Source organism: Ailuropoda melanoleuca, chromosome 12, assembly GCF_002007445.2.
Source record: "Ailuropoda melanoleuca isolate Jingjing chromosome 12, ASM200744v2, whole genome shotgun sequence".
NCBI classification, from domain to species: domain Eukaryota; kingdom Metazoa; phylum Chordata; class Mammalia; order Carnivora; family Ursidae; genus Ailuropoda; species Ailuropoda melanoleuca.
Window position 1 is genome coordinate 20,011,454 of NC_048229.1, and position 25,645 is coordinate 20,037,098.

General features: G+C 44.5%; 1 protein-coding gene across 5 annotated transcripts in view; it reads right to left on the reverse strand.

Annotated features, from left to right (window-relative positions):
- Positions 1-25,645, reverse strand: part of NF2 (neurofibromin 2) — a 75,119-nt gene that overhangs the window by 17,722 nt on the left and 31,752 nt on the right. For all 5 annotated transcript variants that reach the window (XM_019795677.2, XM_019795678.2, XM_002915580.4 and 2 more), the window contains 9 exons: positions 25,216-25,299; positions 16,887-16,955; positions 15,963-16,045; positions 13,819-13,894; positions 9,902-10,036; positions 6,950-7,024; positions 4,896-5,009; positions 2,250-2,372; positions 1,302-1,519 (listed from right to left, as the gene is read on the reverse strand). In XM_019795677.2, the coding sequence (XP_019651236.1) occupies positions 1,302-1,519; positions 2,250-2,372; positions 4,896-5,009; positions 6,950-7,024; positions 9,902-10,036; positions 13,819-13,894; positions 15,963-16,045; positions 16,887-16,955; positions 25,216-25,299 (977 nt within the window). The remainder of the gene's footprint in view (positions 1-1,301; positions 1,520-2,249; positions 2,373-4,895; positions 5,010-6,949; positions 7,025-9,901; positions 10,037-13,818; positions 13,895-15,962; positions 16,046-16,886; positions 16,956-25,215; positions 25,300-25,645) is intronic.

Sequence of the window (25,645 nt, forward strand, 5' to 3'; positions counted from 1 at the left end):
AAGAGAGCCCTCTTCCCCACTATCCCCCTGGAGAGGAGGGACGTGGGTTAACCCTGAGGATGGCCCCAGATGTGGCAAACAAGGCGAGTGGCTGGGGGGACATTTATGTGAAAATCAGACCTTCCAAAGCAAGGACAACATTCCTGAGGACTGTTCAATGCGATGGTAAATCTAAACCGGGAGAGCAGGGAAGCCAGTGGGCAGGAGTCAAGTTCAAATCTTTGGAGCTGGTAGAGAGGGAGAGGTGGGGGAGGGGCCAGCAGCTTCCTCTGCTTCACTTCTGGGTGAGCGTGGGCTGGGCAAAGGTACAGTACAGTGGATCAAAGGGCTTATACTGGATCACGAAGGGCAGGATGTGACAGAACGGATTCTTCACAGCCCCCAAGTACAACAACTGCAGGCCTGGGGCCAACCTCAGGCAAGAAGACGGGCACCAATGCTGAGGGCCTTGCACCTCACCCTGCAAGACACAGGACCCAGGGGGCCCAGCCTAACATGCATCAGTCAGAGGGGGAGAGACCCACACACAGAAAGAAAGGGGCCTGAGACAGGGCAGGAAACAAAGAACCATATTCTCAGAATGACATGCAAAAAGTGGAGAGGAAAGTGTTGTGAATGCACCTTGGTAGCAAAGAGCCAAATTCAAGTGTTCTAAATCAACAGAGCCAAATGCTGTGGGGAATGTGCCAGTGTTTATCTGAAGGTTGCAGGACCAGAACAATCCCAAGCCTAGAATAGTCTTTGAAAAGTACAGACTACAGTTCCATCCTTCAACCTGGTCGTGAGATGGCCACAAAGAGGACCCCGGCCCTCCCCTCCTATCTGCCTCAGGAGCCTTAGAGCCAAGAAGGGCTGCAGGGAAGCGGGTTCCTCCTTACTTCGTTAAAGGTAAATAGCTGCTGTCTCCCCACATGTCCCCTAAATGAAAAGGGAAAAGAACCACATTTTTTAAACGTAAGAGCCCCCTTACAGCTCCTCAGCTAAAAGTAGTCTGCGGCCGTGCTTGATGACTTTCCTGGAAACACGGCTCTCAGAGGGACGGCAGTCTATCACAGGCACAAGCACGACCAGAGGTCCACTCGACAAGAGAGCCGTGTTCCTGAGCCTTTCCGCTAGTTCCAGCCCCCAAAGCCCACACCGACTTAAGTACCAGTCCTCACCAACCTGTCAAGGGACGAGCCTCCCCCCTGCCCCAGAGAGAGAGCAGCTTGCAGACACATGCAGTCAAGCTCTGCCTCGGGGCCAGGTTATCACTGAAGGGCCCCTCGCCCGGCCCGGGCCCAGGACTCCCCACCTCTAACCTCCTCTCTGACTCCTCGGCCATCTTCAGCGCCAGCACCTCGGCCTCCAGCACCTTCTGCTCCATCAGGCGCTTCTCTTCCTCTGTCCGAATGGCTGTGGCCTTGATGCGCTGCATTTCCTGTTCGGCCTCTGCGGCCTTCTGTGCCAGGAGTTTTGCCTCCTCCTCCGTGATTTGGGCCTTTTCTGCCAACAGGTCAGCCGTCTCCTCAGACCGCATCTGGAGAAGAGCACTGTCAGCTGGGATAGGGATCACGTGCCTGTCATCCCATCCAGATCTGGCCTCAGACACTCAGGTCAGAGAGAACCAGGGCCTCGGACTCCCTGGCGCCCTGCCACTGAATGTCCCGTCAGATGACACTCGGGCAAGGGATGACAAGCCACACCCTCACCTTTTCGGAAAGGCCCTTCAGGTTCTGCCCATGAGGAGCAAGAAGAAAGTACCTTTCTTAGTATCTTCATGAGCTGAGGCGTATGCTTTATGAGGGAGAAAACCAACTTTACCTTGTTCTCTCCTTTTAAATCAGTGGTTCAAACCAGCGGTGACTTTGCCCCCTGGGAGACAGCTAATAATGTCTGGAGACATTTTTATTTGTCACAAATGGGGGGTGAGGGGGTGCTACTGGCACCTAGCGGGCAGGGGTCAGGGACATTGCTACACACCCCCCTCTTGCACTTTCGGCTCCCACCACACAGGGCGATCTGGCCCCAGTGCCAGCTGAGAAGCCCTGCTTTCAAGGCGCGCCCGGTGAAAGTGGGGCCTGGCTGCACATGAACTCCACCTGAGTCTGCCTCCGCCGACACAGGTGGAAAGAAAAGGCACCGTTTTGTTATTTAGCTGGAATGTCAAAGCACATGTTACTAATCTGTGGTCGTCAAGAGGCCTAACTCCCAAAACGCATGCGTGTCCCCATGGAGCTTCCTGGGGCCCAGACCCCCCCAGCAATCACCAGGGCTTCGTTGGCCATCGTTGCTTCTTCCTTCATCTGCAGCAGCCTCCTCTCCAGCTCATCCCTCGTGCGCTCTGCCTCCTCCCTCATTTGCTTCTCTCGAGCAAGGCGCTGCCGCTCCATCTGGGGGCCAACGACAGTGGCCACTGAGTCATGGGGCCCATGGCCTACAGTGCCACAGGGGCCCGAGAACACCGAGTGTCCAGAGTCCCCCAGGGAGACCCTCTTTTCTCCCCTTTACTTTAGGTCGTTGGTGTCATTCTTGTCACCCACCACCCTCTGTCCTTCAGAACCAGCTGCAGGACCGAAAGCTGTGTCCCTTGAAAAAACATCTAGAGGTGAGGGAACAAACAAAACAACAAAAAAGCAAGCCCTGCCAAGTCTACCTGGATCAAAGGAGGCATTCTTACACACTGTGTGCTGAAATGGCCACCCTGCCAATATCCCTTTTTGTTGGGAGACCTCACGTGGCTCTGCCCTGCGGCTGACAGGACACAATGCGGGTTCCTTCTCCCTGAGACGGAGCCCCAGAAACAGACAGCTCTTTTCTGGTTGGATGAACCACCTCACCATTTCTCATCCACACGGACCCCTCCCACATCTCTAATTTCATCCACAATCGCTCCTGCCTCTGACCCACAGAGAAGATGGACCAGCTCTACGCGAGGCATTGGGAGTTCACACATTGTGTGTCACAGGGGGGAATCTGCAGCGCCAAGGCACAGGCGCCCAGCCTCACGCAGAGGCAACTCCACGCCAGGCCTGCGACAGGAGGGAGCCGAGCAGAGAACATGGCCCCTCCCCCACCCTTAAGGCACGAGTACAAAGCCGCCACCGCCTCCCGCCTCCCGTGCCTTCTGGGATCACTGTATTAATTGGGCCACATGCAGAGCTTAATAAGGGGAACAAGCACAGGACAAGCGCTATTCTCTGTGATCCTAGGGCATTAACTGAGTTCAGAAAGCAGAAGCCAGAAGTGACCACTGCACTATTTTCTTCCTTAAATAGAGCACATTTAATTACTTCTTGCTTCAATATTTTCCCAAACACAAGATTTTTAAGACTGCTGCCTTTTCTAAATACTGAGCCAAAAAAAAAAAAAAAAAAAAAAAGGCCTTGGGCCACGAAGGAATAATGCAAAGACAAGCAATAAAATACTGTAAATTCTTCTCCAATTTCCCTCTTGCAGGTCAGTGAAAAGCTTGGCTAATTTGTTCTCTAATTTCCACTGCATTACAATTTCCATTAGGTAGATTACTGTATCTCCATTATTCTCCACTTGAAAAAAACCCAGGCAACAACCTTCTGTTCCCAGCACTGCACTTCCCCTGAGACCTCCACCCACTAGTAAGGGACCTCCTATTTGCAAGGTGGTTTCACTTCACAAAGGCTTTCAGGTGCAACGCGTCCTTTGATTTGACACAGAGAAGACGTACCATTAGCTCCACTGGACAGAGGAGAAAACTGAGGTCTGGAAGGTAAGTCATTTATTAACGTCACACACTAAGTTTCACATCCGGTTCCAAGGTCAGTGTCTGTACTACTGGGCCATGAAGCCGCTGGCCTGCTGTTCTACACGCAGCGCAGGTCTGGGGCGTACGCATGCTATTCTCTGCCACGGCCCTGAGGCCGACGCGCTCATTGCCAGTTTCAGATCTCTCACTTCTAAGCTTTGCGCGGCCGAAAAGAGGTCAAAGGAGGCTCTTCTTGAAGTTGCCACTTAGACCCGGGCTAGCTCAGAAGCGTTTCTTTGTCCAAGAAAACCCATTCCACCATCATGGCCCCCAAAGCAGCCGAAACAGTCTGCTGTCTCAGAGAGCAAAGGCACGTAACGCTGAAAGCATGCTGGATCAAACTGGGCATTTCATTCCAAATCTCAGGGCGGGGAGCCAGCCTCGCCGGAGTCCCCACATCAGAGAGCTGCACACAGACTGATTACACCTCTGAGCCTGCTAGTCCTGAGGGCAGCTGACTGCAGCTGCGGCTACTCCGTCTAGGAGTTGGTCCAAAACCACAGTGGATATTCTCAGCAGCAAGGCTCAGATTAGTTGTGTGGATTTTGGAGAGTCGACATGGTTTATGAGTAAAAAACAACGATGTGGACCGTCCAGTCTGCTGATAAGCACTCCCAACACCTCCCGCCGCAGGCAGTGTGCCGCCTGGGCTGACCTGTGGCGGGGAAGTGCCACTGGCGTCTAATTAGCATTCCCGCAGCAAGCCCGAGACGCTGCCATGCATTATATCACCACCTAATTAGAAAAGGACAAGGCTGGGCAAAAGAGACAGGCAAGCAAAAAGAAAGTGAGCTAATTAGGTGGACAGATGGATGGACGGATGGATGGATGGACAGATGGATGGACACAGGCTTGCCTATCTCTTCCCAAGCCTACCTTAATCACACTTCACTTACTTAAATGGGGAAATAACCAGAGATGTTTCTTTTAGATACGCTATTGGAGTTTATTCCTCATTTCCAGAGCGGACACCCCACCAGCTGGGCACCAGCCAGGAAAGATCCAACAGATATAAAACAAGAGAAAGTGGATCCATGGCCAAATGACACCTGTCAACCCATGACCGCTGCTTACCTCCCAGGCCAAGACCATGAAGCAGAGACAACGGTGGTTCAGACATGGTCTTGCTCACCTGCTTTCTAGCCTTCTCCTCCCTGGCCTGGGCTTTCATCTGCTGAACTTCCAAAGAATCAGCCTTCCTTCTCCTCATAAAAAGGTCATGATTCCCGATACAGAGCTGGAGAATCTGTGGTCACGGAAGCAATGGAAATGTTAAGCCCACAAATTTACTTCAGTGCCTACCAGCTCACCAGAGCTACGGCATCTTGGTCTCAGGGCTCTTGGGGGCAGCAGGAAACCTGAGAAGTAAAACACAGAGTGAAACACCAAGGCCCTCCCTAGTAACGGCCTCCAGTGCTCTCTGCTCCAGAGACAGGCAAAACGGAGGTGCCTCAAGTATGCCAGGGGGCAAAAATCACAAGTGAGGAGAGGAAGAGATGACACTTCAGCGTGTCTTCTGGATGCACCGCCTTCTCCTAAGTTAAGATGTGGCTCTGCAGATCAGGGAGTGTAGGAAAGCTCATTCAAGAGGCTGGGCTGGGACAACAGGTTATTCATGTGGAATAAAAGAAGCTGGATCCCTCCCTTACACCGTACACAAAAATCGGAAGAATTAAAGATTTAAATGCCAAGACTGAACCCTTGAAATTTTTAGAAGGGAATACAGAAGAATATCTTTAGGACCATAGGATAAGAAAAGATGTCAAACAAGACACAAGCAGTACAAAGGATTAAGGAAAAGATGTATATATTTGTCTATATTAAAATCAAACATTCTTTGTTTGTTAAGACATTAAAAAAGGAGGAAAAATAAGCCACAAGCTGGGAGAAGATATAACCAACAAAAAATACAAACAGGCCAGAAATAATGACCAAAAGACATGAGACAAGTGTTTGACAAACAGACAATAAGCTTGGGGGGGGGTATGTGTTGTAATGAGCGCTGGGTATTATATAAGACTGATGAATCACAGACCTGTACCCCTGAAACAAATAATACATTGTATGTTAATTAAATTTAAATTTAAAAGGAGAGAGACAATCAGCTTGGCCAAAAAAATATACAAAAAGATGTTCAACCTCATTAGTAAATATATAGATGCACATTAATATGACACTGAGATACCATTTCACACGCACAATAGTGACACAAAATTTTAAAGGCTGATAATGTAAGCATGGAAGATATAAAACAAAGGGAAGCTGCACCTACTGCACTGGATCTGTCAGTTAATTCACCTTCTTTGGAAAACAACATGGTGTAACATTGAATTTGGACGTAGGCTTAAACCCTGCACCTGTACTCCTAAGCAGATACTCTCTAGAGAAACTATGGCCGTGAGCAGGAGGCAGGTACGAGCATGTTCACAACAGCCTTGTTAAAATGGCAGAGAAGTAGAAAGAACTAACTTATTAATAGGAGAATGACAAATATATATACATACATATACGTGTGTACACACACACACACACACACACACACGTACACAGCCACACAAAGGAATACGATACAGCAATGAAAAGAAAGGGATCATATCTTGAAGCATCAATATAGATACATCTCAGAAAATAATGTTGTGTTAAAAAAAGTGATAGAAGAACACAGACAGTTGACAGCACTTGGTAAATTTCAAAAGTTCACAAAACTTAATAGTATATTCATTTTGCTATATATTAAGTCAAGTTCTGAGGAAAAGCAAGGGCCTAATAGGCACACAGCTCAGAATGGTGATCACCGTTGGAGAGGAGTGTGGGGGAAGCCAGCAGGATGCTAACATGAGGGGTTCTAACAGTACCGGAAGTGCGCTATTTCTTAAAGCTGGGTAGTGGTAGTAGCTGTTTATTTTTGCCCCTCTTCATACCTAATACACATTATACTTATCCTTTACATGTATAAGGTACCTCCATAAAAATAATTTTTTAAAATTCCACATCACAAAATTTACATTTGACTCATTAGGTTAAGCTAACAGGAAGAGTCTTTCAAGGTCTATCAGCAAAGTGTGTAGCAAGTGGGCTATCATTCTACACCTTGCAAGAGGTTACTCTGATATGCTCTCAAAAAAGGTGCTCAGTTTCTCAGAAAAACTACAGTTATCAGTAACAAAAACCAGGATCTCAACTTACCAGCTTATTAACACGAAGCTTTGAGGAGTTAAATTTGAAGACATCGATTTTCTTATCCAATGGTTTAATAGTAAACTGAAAGAAGGAAGCAGAAAACAGTTTCAGTCTGACAGCCTAGGGTGTGAGCACCAACTGGGAAATTCCACAAAAGCAGCAACCACACTGGCAAAGATCCAGCATGAGGCTGTGCCTTGTCCTGGCTTCCTGGTGCCCGGGCACCAAACCATGCTGAATTATAAGTGGCTGAGGGCGCCAAGTCCAGGACTGTGGAAGTTCAGGATCCTGGAAGGTGTGTTGTCAGCACCATCTTAGGCTTGGAAGGCTAACATGCCAGCCTTCAATGGGCCCCACCATGAGGCCAACCCTGGGAAGCCCGCTGTAGAGCCGTAGGCTCGGCTCTGCCTTTGGGAAGCTCACCACCTAGCTGGAAGTAGACTGACGACAGTCAGTTACTTGAGAACTTACATCCTCTATCAGTGCTTCACTGGGTGGCACAAATCACAAATGTCATGGGGGTTCAGCGTAGATCTACCATAAGTAGGAGGGGAACTTCAGCTGGTCACAGACAAAGAGTATGATAGGGAAGCTAAAAGGTTGGATGGAGGGCCATTCAGGATGGGGCAAGCAACAGAAATGAGGGGGAGATAAGGAAACAAGCAGTGTGTGTGTGTGTGTGTGTGTGTGTGTGTGTGTGTGTGTGTGTGTGTGTGTTTGACGTTATTTGCTCTCTGACGACTAAGATGATATCGTGGGCTCAGACTGGGAGGCAGGCAGGGGCTGCCGGGGGTGGACAGTCAGAGGGGCTGGGGTTTGATGTGGCAGCACGCAGGTCGTCACTCTGGGTTCTGAACACGGGGATTATCAGCTGAAAGCCGTTAATAAAAGGAATAGAATGTGAAGAAGAACAGACTGTGGTAAAGAGGGAAACAGTTCCTGAAATCAAAGGGGAGAGAAAGCTGCATAAGGACAGGAGATCCCAGGGCCAGGCCGCTATGCAGGGAAGCATATGAAGAACACACGGCAACTGCTGTTCTCCCCCACTCCTGATCAGACCAGACAGATCGATTTTTTTAAGATGCACTTAAAAAATGGGTTATCTATTCCTGAGGAAGACATGCTAAGCAGATAAATACGCCTGGGAAGACAAATTTTTGGGTATTTCTTTCGCATGTTATTTTATCCAAGGAGTTGGCACACTGAGGAGAATGATCCTCGGTCAGCTTTTGGTCAAGCTAACTTAGAAGCACTCTTGCTCTTGGGGAGGCTGCTACTCATGAATTTCGTGAGCTTATTTTTGGCTTTGAAGTCAAACCCTGGAGCTGTCAGTGGGAAACCACAAATAGTGGGGAAACCACAGGCTCTGTGCTGTGCCGGGATGCGCACAGAGAATCAATGGATCACTTAAAATAAACCAACATTTCTGTTTTGACAGCACGGCTGTCATGCATAACTACTAAGACCACTTCCTATTATGTCAAGTCAGCTTGAGGTCCTCTTACTGCATGAGTTATTGACATGATGGAACACGACGGCGCCCTGCCCCTGGAGAGGGTAGATTAGAGTTTATTGTGTCAGGCCGTACTAGGGGAGACTTTAATCCTTAGGTTCTGTGAAAAACGAGTGTTTTGGGAGCCTTTAGCACACAAATGTGTGGATATGCAGTAAACAGACTTTATGAAATTAGAGATGAAAAACTACCACTCCATAGCATACCTACTGCTTTAAGTCATGTGGAGCTTTCAACTAAAGTACTTTAAAAAAGAAATACCTAAGTGCTCCTCTTCTGGGCTACTTACAGAAAATCTGAGAGCCAGAATATTTTGAATTAAGAAGCTCAATCTGTCTCATCAAGCATGGCCGAGGAGATCTCAACCACATTATTGGAAACCAGGAGCCTGGTGTTCCCTTTCTCAAGTTGCTAGTAGGGAAGGGAAAACAGGAAATCTGCTCCCAGTGTGGGCTCTGCAGGCAACCACACTAGCCGTCACTGTTCTCCCTCCCCACTTGGTGTCCCAATTGTGTGGGCACCAGTACATCACAGAGCACCACCTGGGTCCACTGCCCTCTGCTCGGTGCCCTGTGCTCTCAGGACTCACTCTCTGCACCCCCTACCGGAAAAGCCCCCCCAGGGCTGCGACTTCAGGGAACGTGGAGCTCAGCCCCTGCTATTCCCCTCACCAATTACAGCTCGCCTGATTCCTCTGCATCTCCACTGCCTGATGCGGCACAGACACCCCAAACCTGGCCCCTGCTCTTGTTTGACTGTAACTTCCCTGAGGGCTGAGACTGGATTTTCTATATCTTTGTTCCCCCTACGAAACCTAACATATAAGCAGATGCTTGATAATTCCTTTAAAATTAACAAAGAACAAACGAGCAAACGAATGAACATAAGATTAGTGTTTGGGAAAGGTCCACCGTGCTGTATAGAGGTATCTGATTTCTAACTTAGTGTTCAGCCAAGTTATTCAAACTTAATTATTCTCAAATTCTCACAAGTAGTTCTGATAGCCTTACTTATATCATCGCCATGAGAGAAACACACACACACACACATATATATATGGGGAGATAAGTAGATAGATATCCCCACCACATGTATAAGCACTGGACACTGAGAGACGGCTTAATGTCCACCACATTTAAAATTTCTCACTAGAAATAGAAGGCAAGTAATAAGAAATGTTACTTTCTGGTTTGTTTACTATTCTTTGGAGGTTTGTCTCCACAAGTTGAGCTCCCCAATCTCTTGTCAGTCAGCTGGGGGGTTTAGCGATGCCATTTGAAAATAGGATGCCAATACTGTTCTGTAAACAGAAAACAACAACCCCAAACCCAAAGCCTGGGGATTAAAGGATTTTACTGGTAACAAGGAGCAGCCTGGCTGGGGAGCCGGGGAAAGCCCGCAAGCTGCGCTGCTGGTGGGTCTGCATGTGAAGTACGTCCTCCTACCTCCTTGTCGCTGTACGAGATGTTTCGGATTTCATTCCACGGGAAGGAGATCTTGGGGGTCAGCCTGTTCTCAGGATCATAGATGTGGAGCCCCAGAGCATCCACTCCAAGGAGCAACTCAGTGCCCTTTTTGTTCTGTAGATGCAACAAAGATGAGCCCCCATCAGCTCCAGCAGAGGTCTGAGGTTTTATTCAACTTTCCAAAGAACCTGGCACACACTATTACATGTGACAAGTTCCAACAGATCCCAACAGAAGTCACAGCTGTTGTGTAACCCAGGGGGCCTCCAGCTTCCTGAATCAGGGCAGGCAGAGGCAAAACACCATTCTCATGACTCGTGTCCCGGAGAGGGATCACTGGGGGCTTCTGTTACTGGCCTGATGACCAAAGCACCAGCAATCTAAGCACTGTTACCTCCAATTAAATACAGTAGCCATACCCCACCCCCTTATCTGTGGTTTTGCTTTCTATGGTTTCAGTTCCTAAGGTCCAGAAGCCAATGATCCTCCTTCTGAACTACTGTCAGGTCAGCAGTAGCCTAACGCTACATCGTAACACCTAAGCGATTCACCTGACTTCATCTCATCATATGGACATTTTATCATCTCACATTATCATAAGAAGGGTGAGTACAGTCCAGTAAGATGTTAGAGAGAGAGAACACGTTCACATAACTTTTGTAATAGTATACTGTTAAAACTGTTCTTTTTTATTGTTATTGTTGTTAATCTTACATTTTGCCCAATTTATAAAATAAGCTTATCACCGGCATGTATATATAAGGAAAAAAACATAGTGTGTGTGTGTGTGTGTGTGTGTGTGTATAGGGTTTGGTACTAGTCACGGTTTCAGGCATCCATGGGGGGGTCTTGGAAGGGGACCCCTGTGGATAGGGGGACTATTATAACCAGGTTATCACGAATGTAGAATAAAAACCTGTAGAATTAAACATCTCTTACATTAAAAGAAAGACAGCGAGAGAGGAAACACAAGCAGGGGGAGTGGGAGAGGGAGAAGCAGGCTTCCCGCTGGGCAGGGAGCCCCATGCAGGCCTCAATCCCAGGACCCTGGAATCACGACCTGAGCAGAAGGCAGATGCTTAATGACTGAGCCACCCAGGTGCCCCACCAGAAAGAAAATTCCAGGTGCTGGGATCAAATGGTTTTATTTTATATTAAAATGTATTCTCAGTATGATAAAGCAAATATAGTAAAATGTTAATTCTAGAACTTAGACAGTGGGTACATATGGGTATTCACTGTAAAATTCTTTCAACTTTCTTATATGTTTGAAACTATTTGTAATAGGAAGTTGGAAAAAATATACCAAAATGAATTATATACAAATTATACCTCAGGGTGCCTGGGTGGCTCAGTAGGTTAAGCATCCAACTCTCGGTTTTGGCTCAGGTCATGATCTCAGGGTCCTAGGAGCAAACCACCGGCAGAGCTCTATGCTCAATGGGGAGTCTGCTTGAGATACTCTCCCTCTCCCTCTGCCCCTGCACTCTCTAATAAATAAATCTTTAAAAAATAAATTGTACTTCAATAAAGCTGTTTGAAAATTTAATTGGTTGCACATATGTTGGTTGGCAGTCAGAGCAGACAGAGGGCAAGTGCCCTTGGCTCTCAGGCCACTGACCCAGCTACAGGCCTGGAGGCCACGACCTCAGGCTGGAGGCCCATTCACCTGCGCTGTGTGGTGTCCTTTGTGTGGTGGTGGAAGGAAGCTCCCTGCACAAGGACCTAAAGCACCTGACCTGTTGCTGACAACTAGGAAACTGAACCAGATTCAAGGGCAGGAAAACAGGTCTGCAAACCGAGAAGATGCTCAGACTGTGATGAGAAGGACCAATCTAACAGCAGGTGTCAGGTGGACAAGTGAGTGCTCCAAGATAAATCTTTTTAGTCCTTCTAATGCTCCCCAAGTCAGGCGCTATTACCAAACCCTGAGAGAGATTCCCGTCTGCAAAGCTCTTTAAATTACTGCATTAACATAAGTGAGGCTTTGTACTTTTAAGTGCTACAGTACATTTTGGAAAATGAGATATTTCATTATGTTTGTGACTAGTTTAAATTTAAAAGGATTCTACCCTCTGCTTCCTATCATGACTCCCAACACTTCTAGAGAATAAACAGAGAGGCGGATCTCAAGCAGTCTCTTTTAAATTGTTTTAAGTACATAATTTCCTTAGTTGATGGTGAAATCACGGACACTCGAACACAAAAGACACTAAAATATTCATTAGCTGTGTCTACTGTGTAGCACAAAACACACACACACAATTGTGTATTTTAGTCTGACTGCTGTAGAAACATTTCCTAATAAGAGACTGTTTTTTAAGGACTGTAAACACTACTTTTCTAGAATCTAGATGGTGGGCATATGGGCCAAGAGGAGTTACATTGCCAAAAACCACAGAAATGTGTTAAACTAACCTGAACTTGAACAAACCAGACAATTAGCAAATGGAAATTAATAAAGCTTAAGAAAATAACCTTTTGCATTATTATAGAAAATCTTTTAAGCACTTATTTACTATGTGAAATAATGTAACTTACCAGCGTAATTTTATACGAACTAATCCGTTAAAAAAAAATCCGTATTTAGAAAACAAATCAGTAAGAAAGCTATCCTACATTTTTTAAAATGTACTACAATTTACTCAAATTTCATACAAAAATTTTTTAAAGATTTTATTTATTGGACAGAGTGAGAGACCACAAGCAGGGGGAGCAGCAGGCACAGGGAGAGGGAGAAGCAGGCTCCTGGCTGAGCAGGGAGCCCAATACGGGGCTCAATCTCAGGACCGTGGGATCATGACCTGAGCTGAAGGCAGACTCTTAACCGACTGAGCCACCCAGGTGCCCCTCATACAAAATTTACAGGAACCCAAAAAAAGGAAAGCAAACCATAACTACAGTAAGAAAGGTGGACCACTGGGGCACCTGGGTGGCTCAGTTGGTTAAGCATCTTTTGATTTTGGCTCAGGTCATGATCTCAGGGTCCTGAGATCGAGCCCCCCACCCCCACCCTGTATCTGTGCTGGGCGTGGAGTCTACTTAAGATTCTCTCTCCCTCTCCAAAAAAAAGAAGGAAGGAAGGAAGGAAGGAAGGGAGGGAGGGAGGGAGGGAGGGAGGGAGGGAGGAAGGAAGGAAAGAAAGAAAGAAAGAAAGAAAGAAAGAAAGAAAGAAAGAAAGAAAGAAAGAAAGAAAGAAGAAAGCAAGAAAGCAAGAAAGCAAGAAAAAAGCTGGGCCACTGTGGGTGATTGTTTAACACCTACTTCTCTGCAGTTTGGGAGCAGCAATGGAATAACTGAGCCAAGGGCATGAATTCCTTTGGAAGGAGTTCCTAGGTGCTGCATGTAGCAGCAGGACGTCAGGAGAAAGATGCTCAAGAGGCCCACCCAGCCAGGACTGAAAACGGAAGCCTCTGGTGCAGAAGAGGTGGGTTCCCAGAGGACAGTGGGACTCTTAATGGTCTGAATAGAAAACCAATTAGCCTGCTAGTGAGAACAAGAGTCCCACCACAACAAATCAGTAATCTGTAAAAGCAGCTTCACTCTCCTCGTGTCCTGGGGGAAGAAAGTATTTACAGGGGCTCCCTGTGGGCCAGATCTCACACAGCCAGAAATAATCAAATGTCACTCTCAGAGCATTCAAACAGGTTTCTGCTGAGCACAGGACCAGGCCCAAGTCCCCCTGTGGGCTCAACTGACACTTAATTACCAAGGATCTAATTGAAGTCCAAAAATAGAAAACAATGCTGTAAGACCCTCTCCCCTTCCTTTTCGATTCTCCTCCACTGAACCATTAAAGAGTCTGCCACCCTGGAATAAGGAAGTAACCCATTTTAGCAGTCGGCCTCTGATTCAGTCTCTGTTTATACACAGGGAACTCAGAGGTTTCAACACACCCGGATTGCAAAGTAGTTCACACCGTACATCTCCAGGTCCTGAGCTATCTTCAAATATTCCATTTCAGCTTCGTCCCTGTGAGGAGAACAAAAGACACTGTTACCAGAGCTAAGTGAGAAAATAGAGGGTGGGCGCAGGCCAGCCTGCACGCTGGAACCCACCGGAAGACGCCAGCCAGAGCAGATACCAACATGGCTCTTCTCAGCCCTGAGTCTATGAAACACACAGAGGTCAAGCAAAATTTCCCATCCCCATAAAAGCCAGAGAACAGATTCATTATAGTGTCTCTTGGCTTCAATTTCACGCTTTGCCCTTGGTAAATAATGACACCCAGCTCAAGGAATTCAAGAAAAGCACGTGGTATGTTATCTTCTCCCCTCAAATGGATCCGGATATGCAGATTTGATTTAAGTTGTTGCTTTATCTGATTGTGAACTTTCTTCACCTACGTTTTGGTATTGAAACAATTCTCTCTGCAAGCTACCTGAGAGCTACCTTCCTCATTTTATTTATTTATTTTTTAAAGATTTTATTTATTTATTTATTTGACAGAGATAGAGACAGCCAGCGAGAGAGAGAACACAAGCAGGGGGAGTGGGAGAGGAAGAAGCAGGCTCATAGCGGAGGAGCCTGATGTGGGGCTCGATCCCATAACGCCGGGATCACACCCTGAGCCAAAGGCAGATGCTTAACCGCTGTGCCACCCAGGTGCCCCCTCATTTTATTTCTTATTTCTTTAGGTGTTGTCAGAGGTTAGGCCAAGAGCTATCTGGGCTATAAAACCCAAGCCAGGTCACCTACTTCTAAGCTGTGAGTCAAATTTAAAGCAAGCCCTTAAAGCAGCAATGACTTGCAGAAAACTCCCAAATAGATACACTATTGAAATATTTTAAATCCATCTCCCTATAACCTTGCCCCTTCCCTCTCTCCAATCTCAAAATGCTCTCAAATGAATCTTAAAAATTCAACCTGAGAGAACACATAGTGTTGGCAAGCATCTGGAGCAACTAGAAATCACACACACTGCTGATGTAAATTGGTACAATTACTGTGAAAAACTGACATTATTTGTAATACCAAAAACCAAGAGACAGCCTGACGCCCTCAATGTCCATCAACAGTGCAATGGATAATTCATGTTTTATTAATATAGTGGAGCTCTGCACAGCAATGAAAATGAAAATTTCATTGCTGTGCCATACCACAAGCCGAAATCTCACAATATGATGCTGAGTAAAAGAAGTGAGACACAAAAAATAGACTGTCCCATTGCATTTATGTACAACTTAAAACAGGTACCACTACTCTATGGAGTTAGGGATCAGAAGAGTGGTTAGCTTTGGGGAGGAAGGATGGGGAGTTACGGCGGGAGGGTCACGTGCTATCTTGTCACCTGGTGTTACATGGTGTTTTCACTCTCTAATAATTCATTGAGTGGTACATTATGACTTGCCCACTTTTCAGTATATGTATTAGGAAGCTAATTTGAAGAAGAGGACAATATTTTAAAGGCTAATGAAAAGATGATCAATTCCTACAGTGCTCAGGGAAATGCTAACAAATACTTAAGATACAATATCTCATCTTTTAGATTACAAAAATTAGTTCAATAAAAATGAGTGTTGGGGAGAAAGATGGGGGGAAGACATGTGCATACAGAGCTGGTAGGCAGGTAGATAGGTACGACCTTTTTGGAGGGGGATTTAGTGGCACCTGTCAACACAAAATGCTCACATCCTTTGACTCAGCAACTCTTGCAATGAAATGTATTCTCAGAACTACTCATGTAATTATATAACAATATTAGACTATACCCTGCAGGAAGCAAAAATCTATAGCTACTCCAAATATCATCAGTAGAGGAATGGACACAAAAGGGATGGGATATCCATACACTCTAATCCTGAACATGACACTGAATTACCAATGACTGCAGTGGGGACAGGCTGAGCTCCTCCCTACCACACACAGCATGCACCAGAAGGAGGACACATGCAAAACTGAAGACCAGCTACTCCCTTTTCCTTCTATCTACCTTGGTACTGCCTTTTGTTCAACAAGCATGTCCTAATTTTGTAGCTCTTTAAAAAAAAAAAAAAAAAAGCCCATATGAAAATACAAACCAATAATGAAGCAGCCTCACCTGGCTCGGCCTCGGTGCTCTGCGTACCAGGCTGTAATTCTCTCCTCCCACATTTCTGGAGTCATTTGATACAGATTTATTACCTACCAAAAAATAGAGCAAAATAAAAAACCCACACACAAAGAAAGTTTGGATATTGTTTGCCATTTTTATAATTATGCATCATTTTTACAAAACAGCAAAGCTATTTTTAAAAAGCCACATACAGGGAGAGCCAGTCACATAGCAGAGGTAGGCGTGTAAACAAGCGCCATTCAGTCTGAGTCACAACTTAGAAGGGTGCACCCCTACTCAGGCCTAGGTGCACCCCTTGCCCAGCTGCAGCCTCTCTTTCCTGGGCTGCACAACCAAGAGGGAGGAGCTCGGCCAAGCTGCATGTGCTGCGCCCTCCTCCTGCACAAAAGCCATCAAAGGAGCAGGGAAAGTCAGGGAAGGGGAGAAGGAGGCCTTTATTACACATGACAGAGGAGTGGAGCTATAAAATCAGGAGCAGCAAAAGGGAGGGAAGGCCCGCTTCTGTGGCTGATGAACAAGATGCACAACACCGGGGATTAGGAACTACAGTGCCCACCCCTATGCATCTCTATCCATCCTGCCCCGCTGCAAAAGGCCATAAGGCGCAGCTCCCCGGGCAAACACATGCTGCTCCACACACTCTCCTGGGAATCACTTGGTGCTCACCCACCTTGAAGGAAACGAACATTCAAGGCCATGCTAGCTCTGGCAACCGCAAACGAACTCGACGAACCTTTGCTTTTTAATATTCTTAACAGAGACTCTACATTCTTTACTCAAGATTGATTACAAAATATTTATTTAAATGATTTTGCCGTGTACTTCCAGTATTCCTTCGAGTCCCTCAGTTAGCTTTTTCATAGACCACGTCTCTGCTGTGTTTTTCCAAACAGGGGACGGATTTCTTACCCTTTTTGGAAGCAATTCCTCTTGGGCCAAAAATCCACGCTTGTGAACAGAGGGGTCGTAGTCACCGTACTGCAAGGAGAAGAAAGGGAGGGCAAGCGATTAAGATTCTAGAGACAACTGCCATTTATGAACTGCCATTTCTTATCCCCTCCCAGCTTGGGGAGCAATTCAGTTCCAATTCAGTTCTGATGACAACTCAAGATTTCAACCTTGCTAGTTTGTTATCCGTGAAGGAAAATACAAAGCTGATTATATCTATGAACAGAGTTGCATAGTCCGTGAGGGATGGAAGGGTGATGTGCTAATAAGAATGTGACATTTGTATGGAAATGTAGCTGTGTTTTTTAACCCGAAAAGAAAGCAGTCACTACCAAAACATTAGCTTTTGAAAGGAAATAACAAAACACAACTGTGAAAGTTGTAATTAGCAATGTGTGATAAGAGCCTTACCTACAAATCCTAAGTGGCTGGTAATTGGAGCCAATTGCTAGGTTGGGAGCTGGGAATAACGTAGGCAATAGTTTTAATACCTTTCATTCAGGCTCTGAAAAGTGCTTTGGAGAAATTTGATGCCAACGTTGTCATTGCCATTGCACAGACAAACAAGTAAAAGGTTAACTGATTTTCCCAAAGCTACAGAGCAAGTAACTAGTGGGGCCAGAAATGGGCCCTATATTTTAATGCATCCTTTCAGGGACAACAACTTGGAAATTCATTTTCTGATTTAAGAAAAAATATCCCTTTCTTTCCAAAAAAACTTAAGTGTGAACAGGAAATGAAATAAAAAAAAAAAAAAAAGAGAGAGAGAGAAGGCATTTTCATCTCTCTCTCTCTCCTTTTTTTTTCCCCCAGAGAGAGAGGGAGCATGTATGAGCGCAGTAAGGAGGGGCAGAGGGAGAGGGAGGGAATCTCTTGCAGACTCTACGCCCAGCACTGAGCCCAACACAAGGCTCAATCTCATGACCCCGAGACCATGACCTGCGCCAAAATCAAGAGTCAGATGCTTAACCGACTTAGCTTCCCAAGTACCCCCCAAAATGAAGGCATTTTTTAGAAGAAATTATAAACATATATATATATAATCAAAGCCTGTCTCTTGGGATTGAACAGTGTTCATCACCAACTTTAAATTGTGCCTCATTCCCATAACACCCTGCTAAAAAAGCACTAAGAATTAGTGTTTTTTAAGAATCTCATCATTATCTTTCAAATAGCAGAACTGTACGGCATCATTTTTTTGTGTTAAAGCAATTAATTTATCAAATTTAAATATTTAAAATATGCCACAGTTTTCTGTACCCCTGTCTAGGCATGTCTTCATTTAAAAAAACGTGAAGGAACCTGGCCTCTCTTGATCTCCCAAAGGCCTGGGGATGTGATCAGTCAGTGACTGGACTGAGTTTTAAGGGCATTCTCTCCGGAGGGAGCTGCAGAACAGAGATAGGAGCCTAACTCTGGAAGGAGGCTGCTAAAGGTTAAGTCCTAGCTCTTTCACTTATTAGCTGACCTTGGAAATTTTTGTGTCTCGGTTTTCTCATCTGTTAAATGGGGAATAACAGTATTTGTCTTACAGGACTTTTGGGGGATTAAATGAAATAATACCTGTAAAAATTGTAAAACTATGCTTGACACATAGCATGCAATACAACCTGATACGAAAAGACAAAAACTCAGATTGTTGTACCTCTGAGTCTGTTTCCTAATTTGTCATATGCGAGTGTTGGTCTTAGAGGATTTTGCGTGGGGGGCTGCTCTGGTATCCCTCTGAGGCTTTGAGGAAGGATTCCTCTCTCTCAGCTTCAGCTTTGTCATCTGGAAAGCCCAGGTCATAACACTGCCTGCCTTGTAAGCGGGTGACGAGGACGAAGATGATCTGGGGGAGCATCTTATACACTGGCTGGCTCACTGTAAATGTCAGTATTAGTGTTATCCTCTGCATTATTTATGACATTGGTTACTGTTTGCCTCTCTGATTTCTGAAGGGGTTGCACACTAAAGCAAGCCTGTTAGCTGCATTTGCAAACCTCTTAATGGTGCTGACCAAACTCCAAATGCAGACGTCAGCAGATAGGCAAAGTTAAAGTTGTAAATTCAGGTTTCAAAGGCTTACAGGATTAGCGACCCACATTCTCATACTGAGCTCCCAGCTACTTCCATGATCACATGTTGCACATCTGAGCAATGCAGAGGCAGCAAAGACCCTGCTTAAAGAACTTCGCCACTGGACTAACTCCACTTACAACTTTAAAGCCACCTTGATGTGTGTGTCTGCTCTCAAATGTCTCTTTGAAAAACAAAAGAAGGAGAAAATCCTTAAGTGGTGGCAGTTGGTTAATATAAAAGCAAGTCATACCACTCCATAGATGTAGATGGCTGTTCCTCACCCTCTCCGTACAGACGCATTCCGGTAACACAACCAGGAGCGATTTACTTTGAAGCTGATGAAGTTCGGGTTTTAGGTCTCTGCACCTACACGGGCTTGACCCTAACTTTATATTCACAATTTCGTATTCTTGCATTGAAAAGAAGCCCCCTAAGTTATATCAACTTCAGGCCCCACAAAACGTGGATCCACCCCTGATATAAACCAAACGAATTTAAATTCAGGAAGGAAGTTCACCATTTAAAGGATTCTTGAAGTCAATTCTTAGGTTAAACAGAGGCTCTTTCTGGATATGAAATACTATCCTCTGACAAATACGTGGAAAATTAGACCAAATGTTCTGAAGAGGATTTCACAAAACATAAAGATCTGATCAATACATACACTGAATAAATAGATTCCTACCACATACCAGTCCACTAAATTCCAAGTGGATTAAAGATTCAAACCTACAAATGAAAATCCATAAAAATACCAGAACAAAATATAGGACATGTGTATAACAACGGTGGGTGAAGCCATTCTAAAATCACTCAAAACAAAAAGACTGACAAGTCTGATACGTGTAAAGACAGATAAAATGTTGGGGCGCCTGGGTGGCACAGCAGTTAAGCATCTGCCTTCGGCTCAGGGCGTGATCCTGGCGTTATGGGATCGAGTCCCACATCAGGCTCTTCTGCTATGAGCCTGCTTCTTCCTCTTCCCACTCCCCCTGCTTGTGTTCCCTCTCTCTGGCTGTCTCTATCTCTGTCAAATAAATAAATAAAATCTTTAAAAAAAAAAAAAAAGAAAGAAAGATAAAATGTTAACACTCATACTATATGGAGCTCCTATAAATCAATTAGAAAAAGATAAACAATATAGTAGAAAAATGGGCAAGCTGTAAACACTTGATTCAGAGGAAAGAAATACAAATTACCAGTAAATCTGTGAAAAGATTCTCAGCCGCATGGTTATCAGGAAATTAAAACTTAAAAAACAAACAAACAAAAAAACCCATCTCTTTCTCTGTCAGATTAGCAAAATTTTTGAAAGACTGATAGCATCCACTGTTGATTAGGATGTAAAAAACAGTTATTCTCACATGCTGTTCTTAGAAGTTAAATTAGGACAAAACTTTTGGAGGACAATTAGGCCATACATATTTAATGTTTTTATTCCGATAAATACACAAAATTCATCATTTTAAGCATACAATTCAGTGGTTTTTAGGATATTCAGAATGTTGTACAACCATCACCACTATCTCATTCCAGAATATTTCCATCACCCCAAAAAGAAATCCTATACCCATTAGAAGTTAAGCCCTGATTTCCTCCTCCTTCCAGCCCCTAGCAATCACTAAATCTACTTTCTGTCTCTATGGATTTGCCTATTCTGGACATTTCATATAAGTGGAATCACACAATAGGCAGCCTTTTGTGTCTGGTTTCTTTCACTTGGCATTATTTAAATTTTAAAGGTTCTTATCCTTCAGCCCAGTTATGCCATTTCTCGGTATTTATCCTAGAGAAAGACTGTTCACATGTGCCCAAAGAGGCATATCCAAAGATGCTCAATGCCTTCATTTAAATAATAGAAAAAAAAACAAATCTACATATTTACCAATAAAGAGACAATTAAATAATCCCCTGCCCCTCCTTTTCAGGAAATACTGTTCAGTAGTTTAAAAATGAAGTGGGACGATCTGTTCTGATAGTTTTAAGTAAAAAAGACATGCTGTATGGGAGTTCCTCTGGAGTAGCCACCTAGAAGTGTAATTTCGGGGACTCGGGGATGGGGTGTCCCCTCACCTGATGGGCTCTTACCTCATCCATGGCTCTACAGAGGTCATGCCAGTTCACAGTCCTTTTCCACCAGCACATGAACTCAAACATTGTTTCTCTACTATTTACTAATCCTTGTCAACCTTATGGGTTTGAAATCGTTCGTTAGTGTTGCTTTTTTTTTCTTCACTGAACATCTTTTTGTACTTACTGACCATTCTCATGTTCTCGTCTATAGAGTGCCTGATATGCATGCCCTTTGTACCCACTTTTTTTGCTGTCTTTTTCTCATATACTCAAGAGTTCTTTATATTCAGGGATCTATCTGCAATGCTGCTCGTAGAAATGTACCTTAAGTGGAGAAAGCTTTTGCACATGTACACAAGGACTCATATAAAAGGATTTTCAGTAAAGCACTGTTTCTGATAGGAGGAAAAAGGAGAAACTAAACCTACCTCTCCCTTAAAAGGAGGACAATCAGTAAATTAGGTTTACTCACCAATGGCCACCACGTAGCAATTAGGATCAACAAACTACATTTACACATACAACATGATACATCTCAAAATCGATGTTGATTGGGGAAAAAATATCAATGTCTAAAAGTATAAGCCAGAGGCACCTGGGTGGCTTAGTCGTTAAGCATCTGCCTTCGGCTCAGGTCATGATTCCAGGGTCCTGGGATCAAGCCCTGCATCGGGCTCCCTGCTCTGCTGGGAGCCTGCTTCTCCCTCTCCCACTCCCCCTGCTTGTGTTCCCTCTCTTGATGTGTCTGTCTCTCTCTGTGTGTCAAATAAATAAAATCTTTAAAAAAATAAAATAAAAATAAAAGTATAAGCCAAAAAGGGGTGGGGGGGATACACAAAGTATCTCACCATTTATATTCAACTTTTACTCCCTGGCTATTTTCAAGTTGGTCTCTTCCCATCCAACTGACGACTGCCCAAGGTGTGACCTTCAGAGCCTCTCACCAGGATGACCACCACATAGCCTTCTAATAGGTCTCCCTGCTTCCAAACCTTCCTCATTCCAATCTGTCCTTCACATAGCCACCAAAGGATCTGTCTAAAATATAAACCCTTCACTGGCTCTGCACCACCCACACAATCAAGTTAAGACCCTTTATGGGGGCGCCTGGGTGCCTCAGTCATTAAGTGTCTGCCTTCGGCTCAGGTCATGATCCCAGGGTCCGAGGATCGAGCCCCGCATAGGGCTCCCTGCTCAGTGGGAGGCCTGCTTCTCCCTCTCCCAATCCCCCTGCTTGTGTTCCCTCTCTCACTGTGTCTCTGTCAAATAAATAAAATCTTAAAAAAAAAAAAAAAGACCCTTTATGATCTGGCCCCTTACAGACCTCTCCAGCCTCAACACTTGCCACTCTTCACTAATACTTTACATATACCCAACTTCTTAATTGCGTTTTGGCACTCTGTCCCTAACTGGCATCAAACAGTACCAAGAAACACTAAGCCTCTTCTCCCACCATTCGGTTCTCTCTTGGAATACTAGGAGTCTATAGGCCAGTGCTGCAAGGCTGGTAAATTACATACCACTCTCTCCCAAAGTCATTTTTAATAAGAATATATTTCAAACAACAAAATCCAACAGGTGGCTGAAAACACTGCAAGATGGTTTGATATGTCATGTGACTGGAGTAAAAAAACAAAAAAACAACCAAACCCAGCACAGACTTTTAATTCAAACATTCAAACATAACTCAAACTCTAACCAAGAAACATGGTTCTTGTTAACTGAACCATGTGATTAATATTTGTATTTATACTTTGAGGGTAATTGTTTCTTTATGTCTTAGAATTAGCTGTGTCTATATCATTCGAACAGCTGAAATACTATAATGAATACATTTGTGCATAATTACATTCCATGTGTTAATGAGCCCGATTCCCTTTCCACAACCACACTTCTAAAGTTGCTTTCTGTTTCAGAAAGGTTGTGGAAGAAAACAAACTGAATGTGATGGAAGGAAACCAGTTGGTTTGCTGAAAAGTTTGGACTTATGTGACCCTATAAATGAATCTGGAATTTGGTGAAAGGCAATGCGTGCTACCCAGAGACTTCCCTCACACGCTACACAGGGAGGGCAAGGGCAGAGTGCTGAGTTAGGCAATCTGGACTCTAGAGTTCTCATCCTGGCTCTACTCTCTTGTTCCGTTCTGCTTCAAATCCTCTCCATCAAGAAGTGGGCTATAAATTCCATTAAAAAAGAATTAACATAAAGTATTATGATTTTATAGACAAATTACTAATCCTTTCTGAGACTCAAATTCCTCATCTGCAAAACGGGCATAACAGTCTCAAACTATGGCTCATGGAAAAGACTACACTAAGCATCGCACGAAATACTCATGTAACACTTTGTAAAACTGTAAAACATTACAGGTGTGTAAGATCTTATTAATACTGTAATCGGATACCTTTTTAATATTAACCAACAGTCCCAGAAACTGGAAGCATGTTATAATAATCCTTAGTTTCTCGAATGCAGACTTGAAGCTATAGGTTACCTTTATTTGTAAGATCCTAAAAATTTACACCGGAAAAAACATTTAGAACATCCTCCTCCATATGAACCACATATGCAGTCTGTGAATCACTTTCATCTCTAAATTAGTAGGATCCAAATTAGTAGGGCTTTCCTACAGTGAAATCTGTTTAAGCAAACATCTGCTGGTTCCCTGAAAAGTTATTTTTTTCCACAGGTGGCCTTTGAATTTGTGGCCCAAAATCCATGCAAAGGAAACGTAGCCTTTGAGACTGAAGCCCTTCAAAGAGAGGTAATGTCCTTGAGAGCTTGGGTCTCCTCTCAGCTGGGGAGAAAGCGTGCTAAAAAGGAACTCGGTTCTGGGCCAGGAAGTGCTCGGATTTGATGAGAGTGACAATGACTGCTTCATCACTGTCAGAGCAATACTGATTGAAAGGATACATTTTTCCTGTTATTAATATTCTTAATCAAAGCATAAAAGGAAGCATATGTTTTAGTTGAATCAAGGCCCATTTTCTGTTTTTTCAATTACTCATTTTTCTGGGCAGTGGAATAGGGGAGGCACAAAACACAATCCCAAAGCCATGAATTCTGCCCTTAGCTTTTACCCAAGATTGTCCAAATGACCTTGGGCAAATTGCTAAGAGCTGATAGTTGCTTTAGCGTCTGTATCTGTGACAGAGTCAACAATCCCTCCTCAGGCCTGATGAATACTCAGCAAATATTAGACGAGTCATCAAATGATTGAATTGATTCTGGTGCTTCTGTTAGTCTAACCAGCATGAACACCCTTTTTTTCCCCCAAATGACAGGCCAGTCATTTCCTGGCTTTGATCTGAATTGTATTAAGCTACCCAAAAAAAGTGGGCTAAGAAGTTAAGAGTGCCTTATTAATTTTTATAACACCACAGGGAAATGGCTTTGTGGATACCTCTAACGAAAAAGGAAAATAAAAACGGAAAAGATTATGCAAAATCACAAAAGTAATGAAGGTGTCCCAATTCTGGGGACCTTTCCTTATCCTGCCGTGGGAGGGAGGAAGCACCCCTGACTGACCCTGTAGTTGGTCTTTTTTTTTTTTAATATAATTTTTATTTTTTTTATAGTTGGTTTTATGAAAACAGAGAGGACAAAACACAAGAGTGGTGGTCTCCTTCACCACCACTCCCAATCCGTAGTGACTTCTTCTCCATGAATGGCTCACCAACAGCTCCACTGGGCTCAAGGTGCCAAAGGGCCTGCCGTACCCAGCCATGAGCACAGCAAGCACGCCCGTCAGGGCCTCATGGATGAAGGGCATTCTCTAGGCAGTAGTGTGGTTCCCACACACAAGGTGGCTGGTCCTCAGAAGATGACTTTGGGACCTTTTTGACCTAAAGGTATAGTTTGGCCCAAACTGGAGACCATAAATTCATTTTCCCCGGTTAATAAAAAGTCCAGTGGCTATAATTAACCACATGTGTGTAATGAGATTACACAGACAATTCATCATAGTTCTCACAAGATTAAACAGAATCTGGGACAGAGATAATGGTTTCCCCAGCCCACAAGTCCTAAACATCTCCCTCCTGGAGAAAGTCTCTCTGAAGCCTAGAAAACCCAAAGAAACAAAAGACTGGAGTGATTCCCGTGACACACATTAATGCCAAGGAGGAAGGCACTTCCCTTCTTCGAGCCTACCTTGGCCTGGACGGCGTACGAAGCCAGGAGCACAGAAGCCTCAGGAGGGCAGTAGATCTTTTCATCTAAAATCTGCTTCTTTACCTAAAAGGGGCAACAAGGGAGACATGACACTGTGTGCACGGAAGTGAGTTGTGCATGCTGGTCACAGCAGATGGCTGCAGGGTGTTCTAACGAGGGCTGCCAAACCAGCCTGGTAATGATTTTCTGACAAAGGGTACAATTTTTTTATTGCTGCAGACAGGTTGCGAGTTCAGTCACTGGCAAGTTATTGGTAAGATGACTATGCATAAAAAAAAAAAAAAACCAACCCTTATCTCTTCTGTTTCTGATCAAATGCTGAAGAGGAAAAACACTTTTCATGGTTAAAACAGAGACTGATATCTGGACTGTGACAGAGGGGAGCTGTGAATTCCGGAAGTGTGAGGAG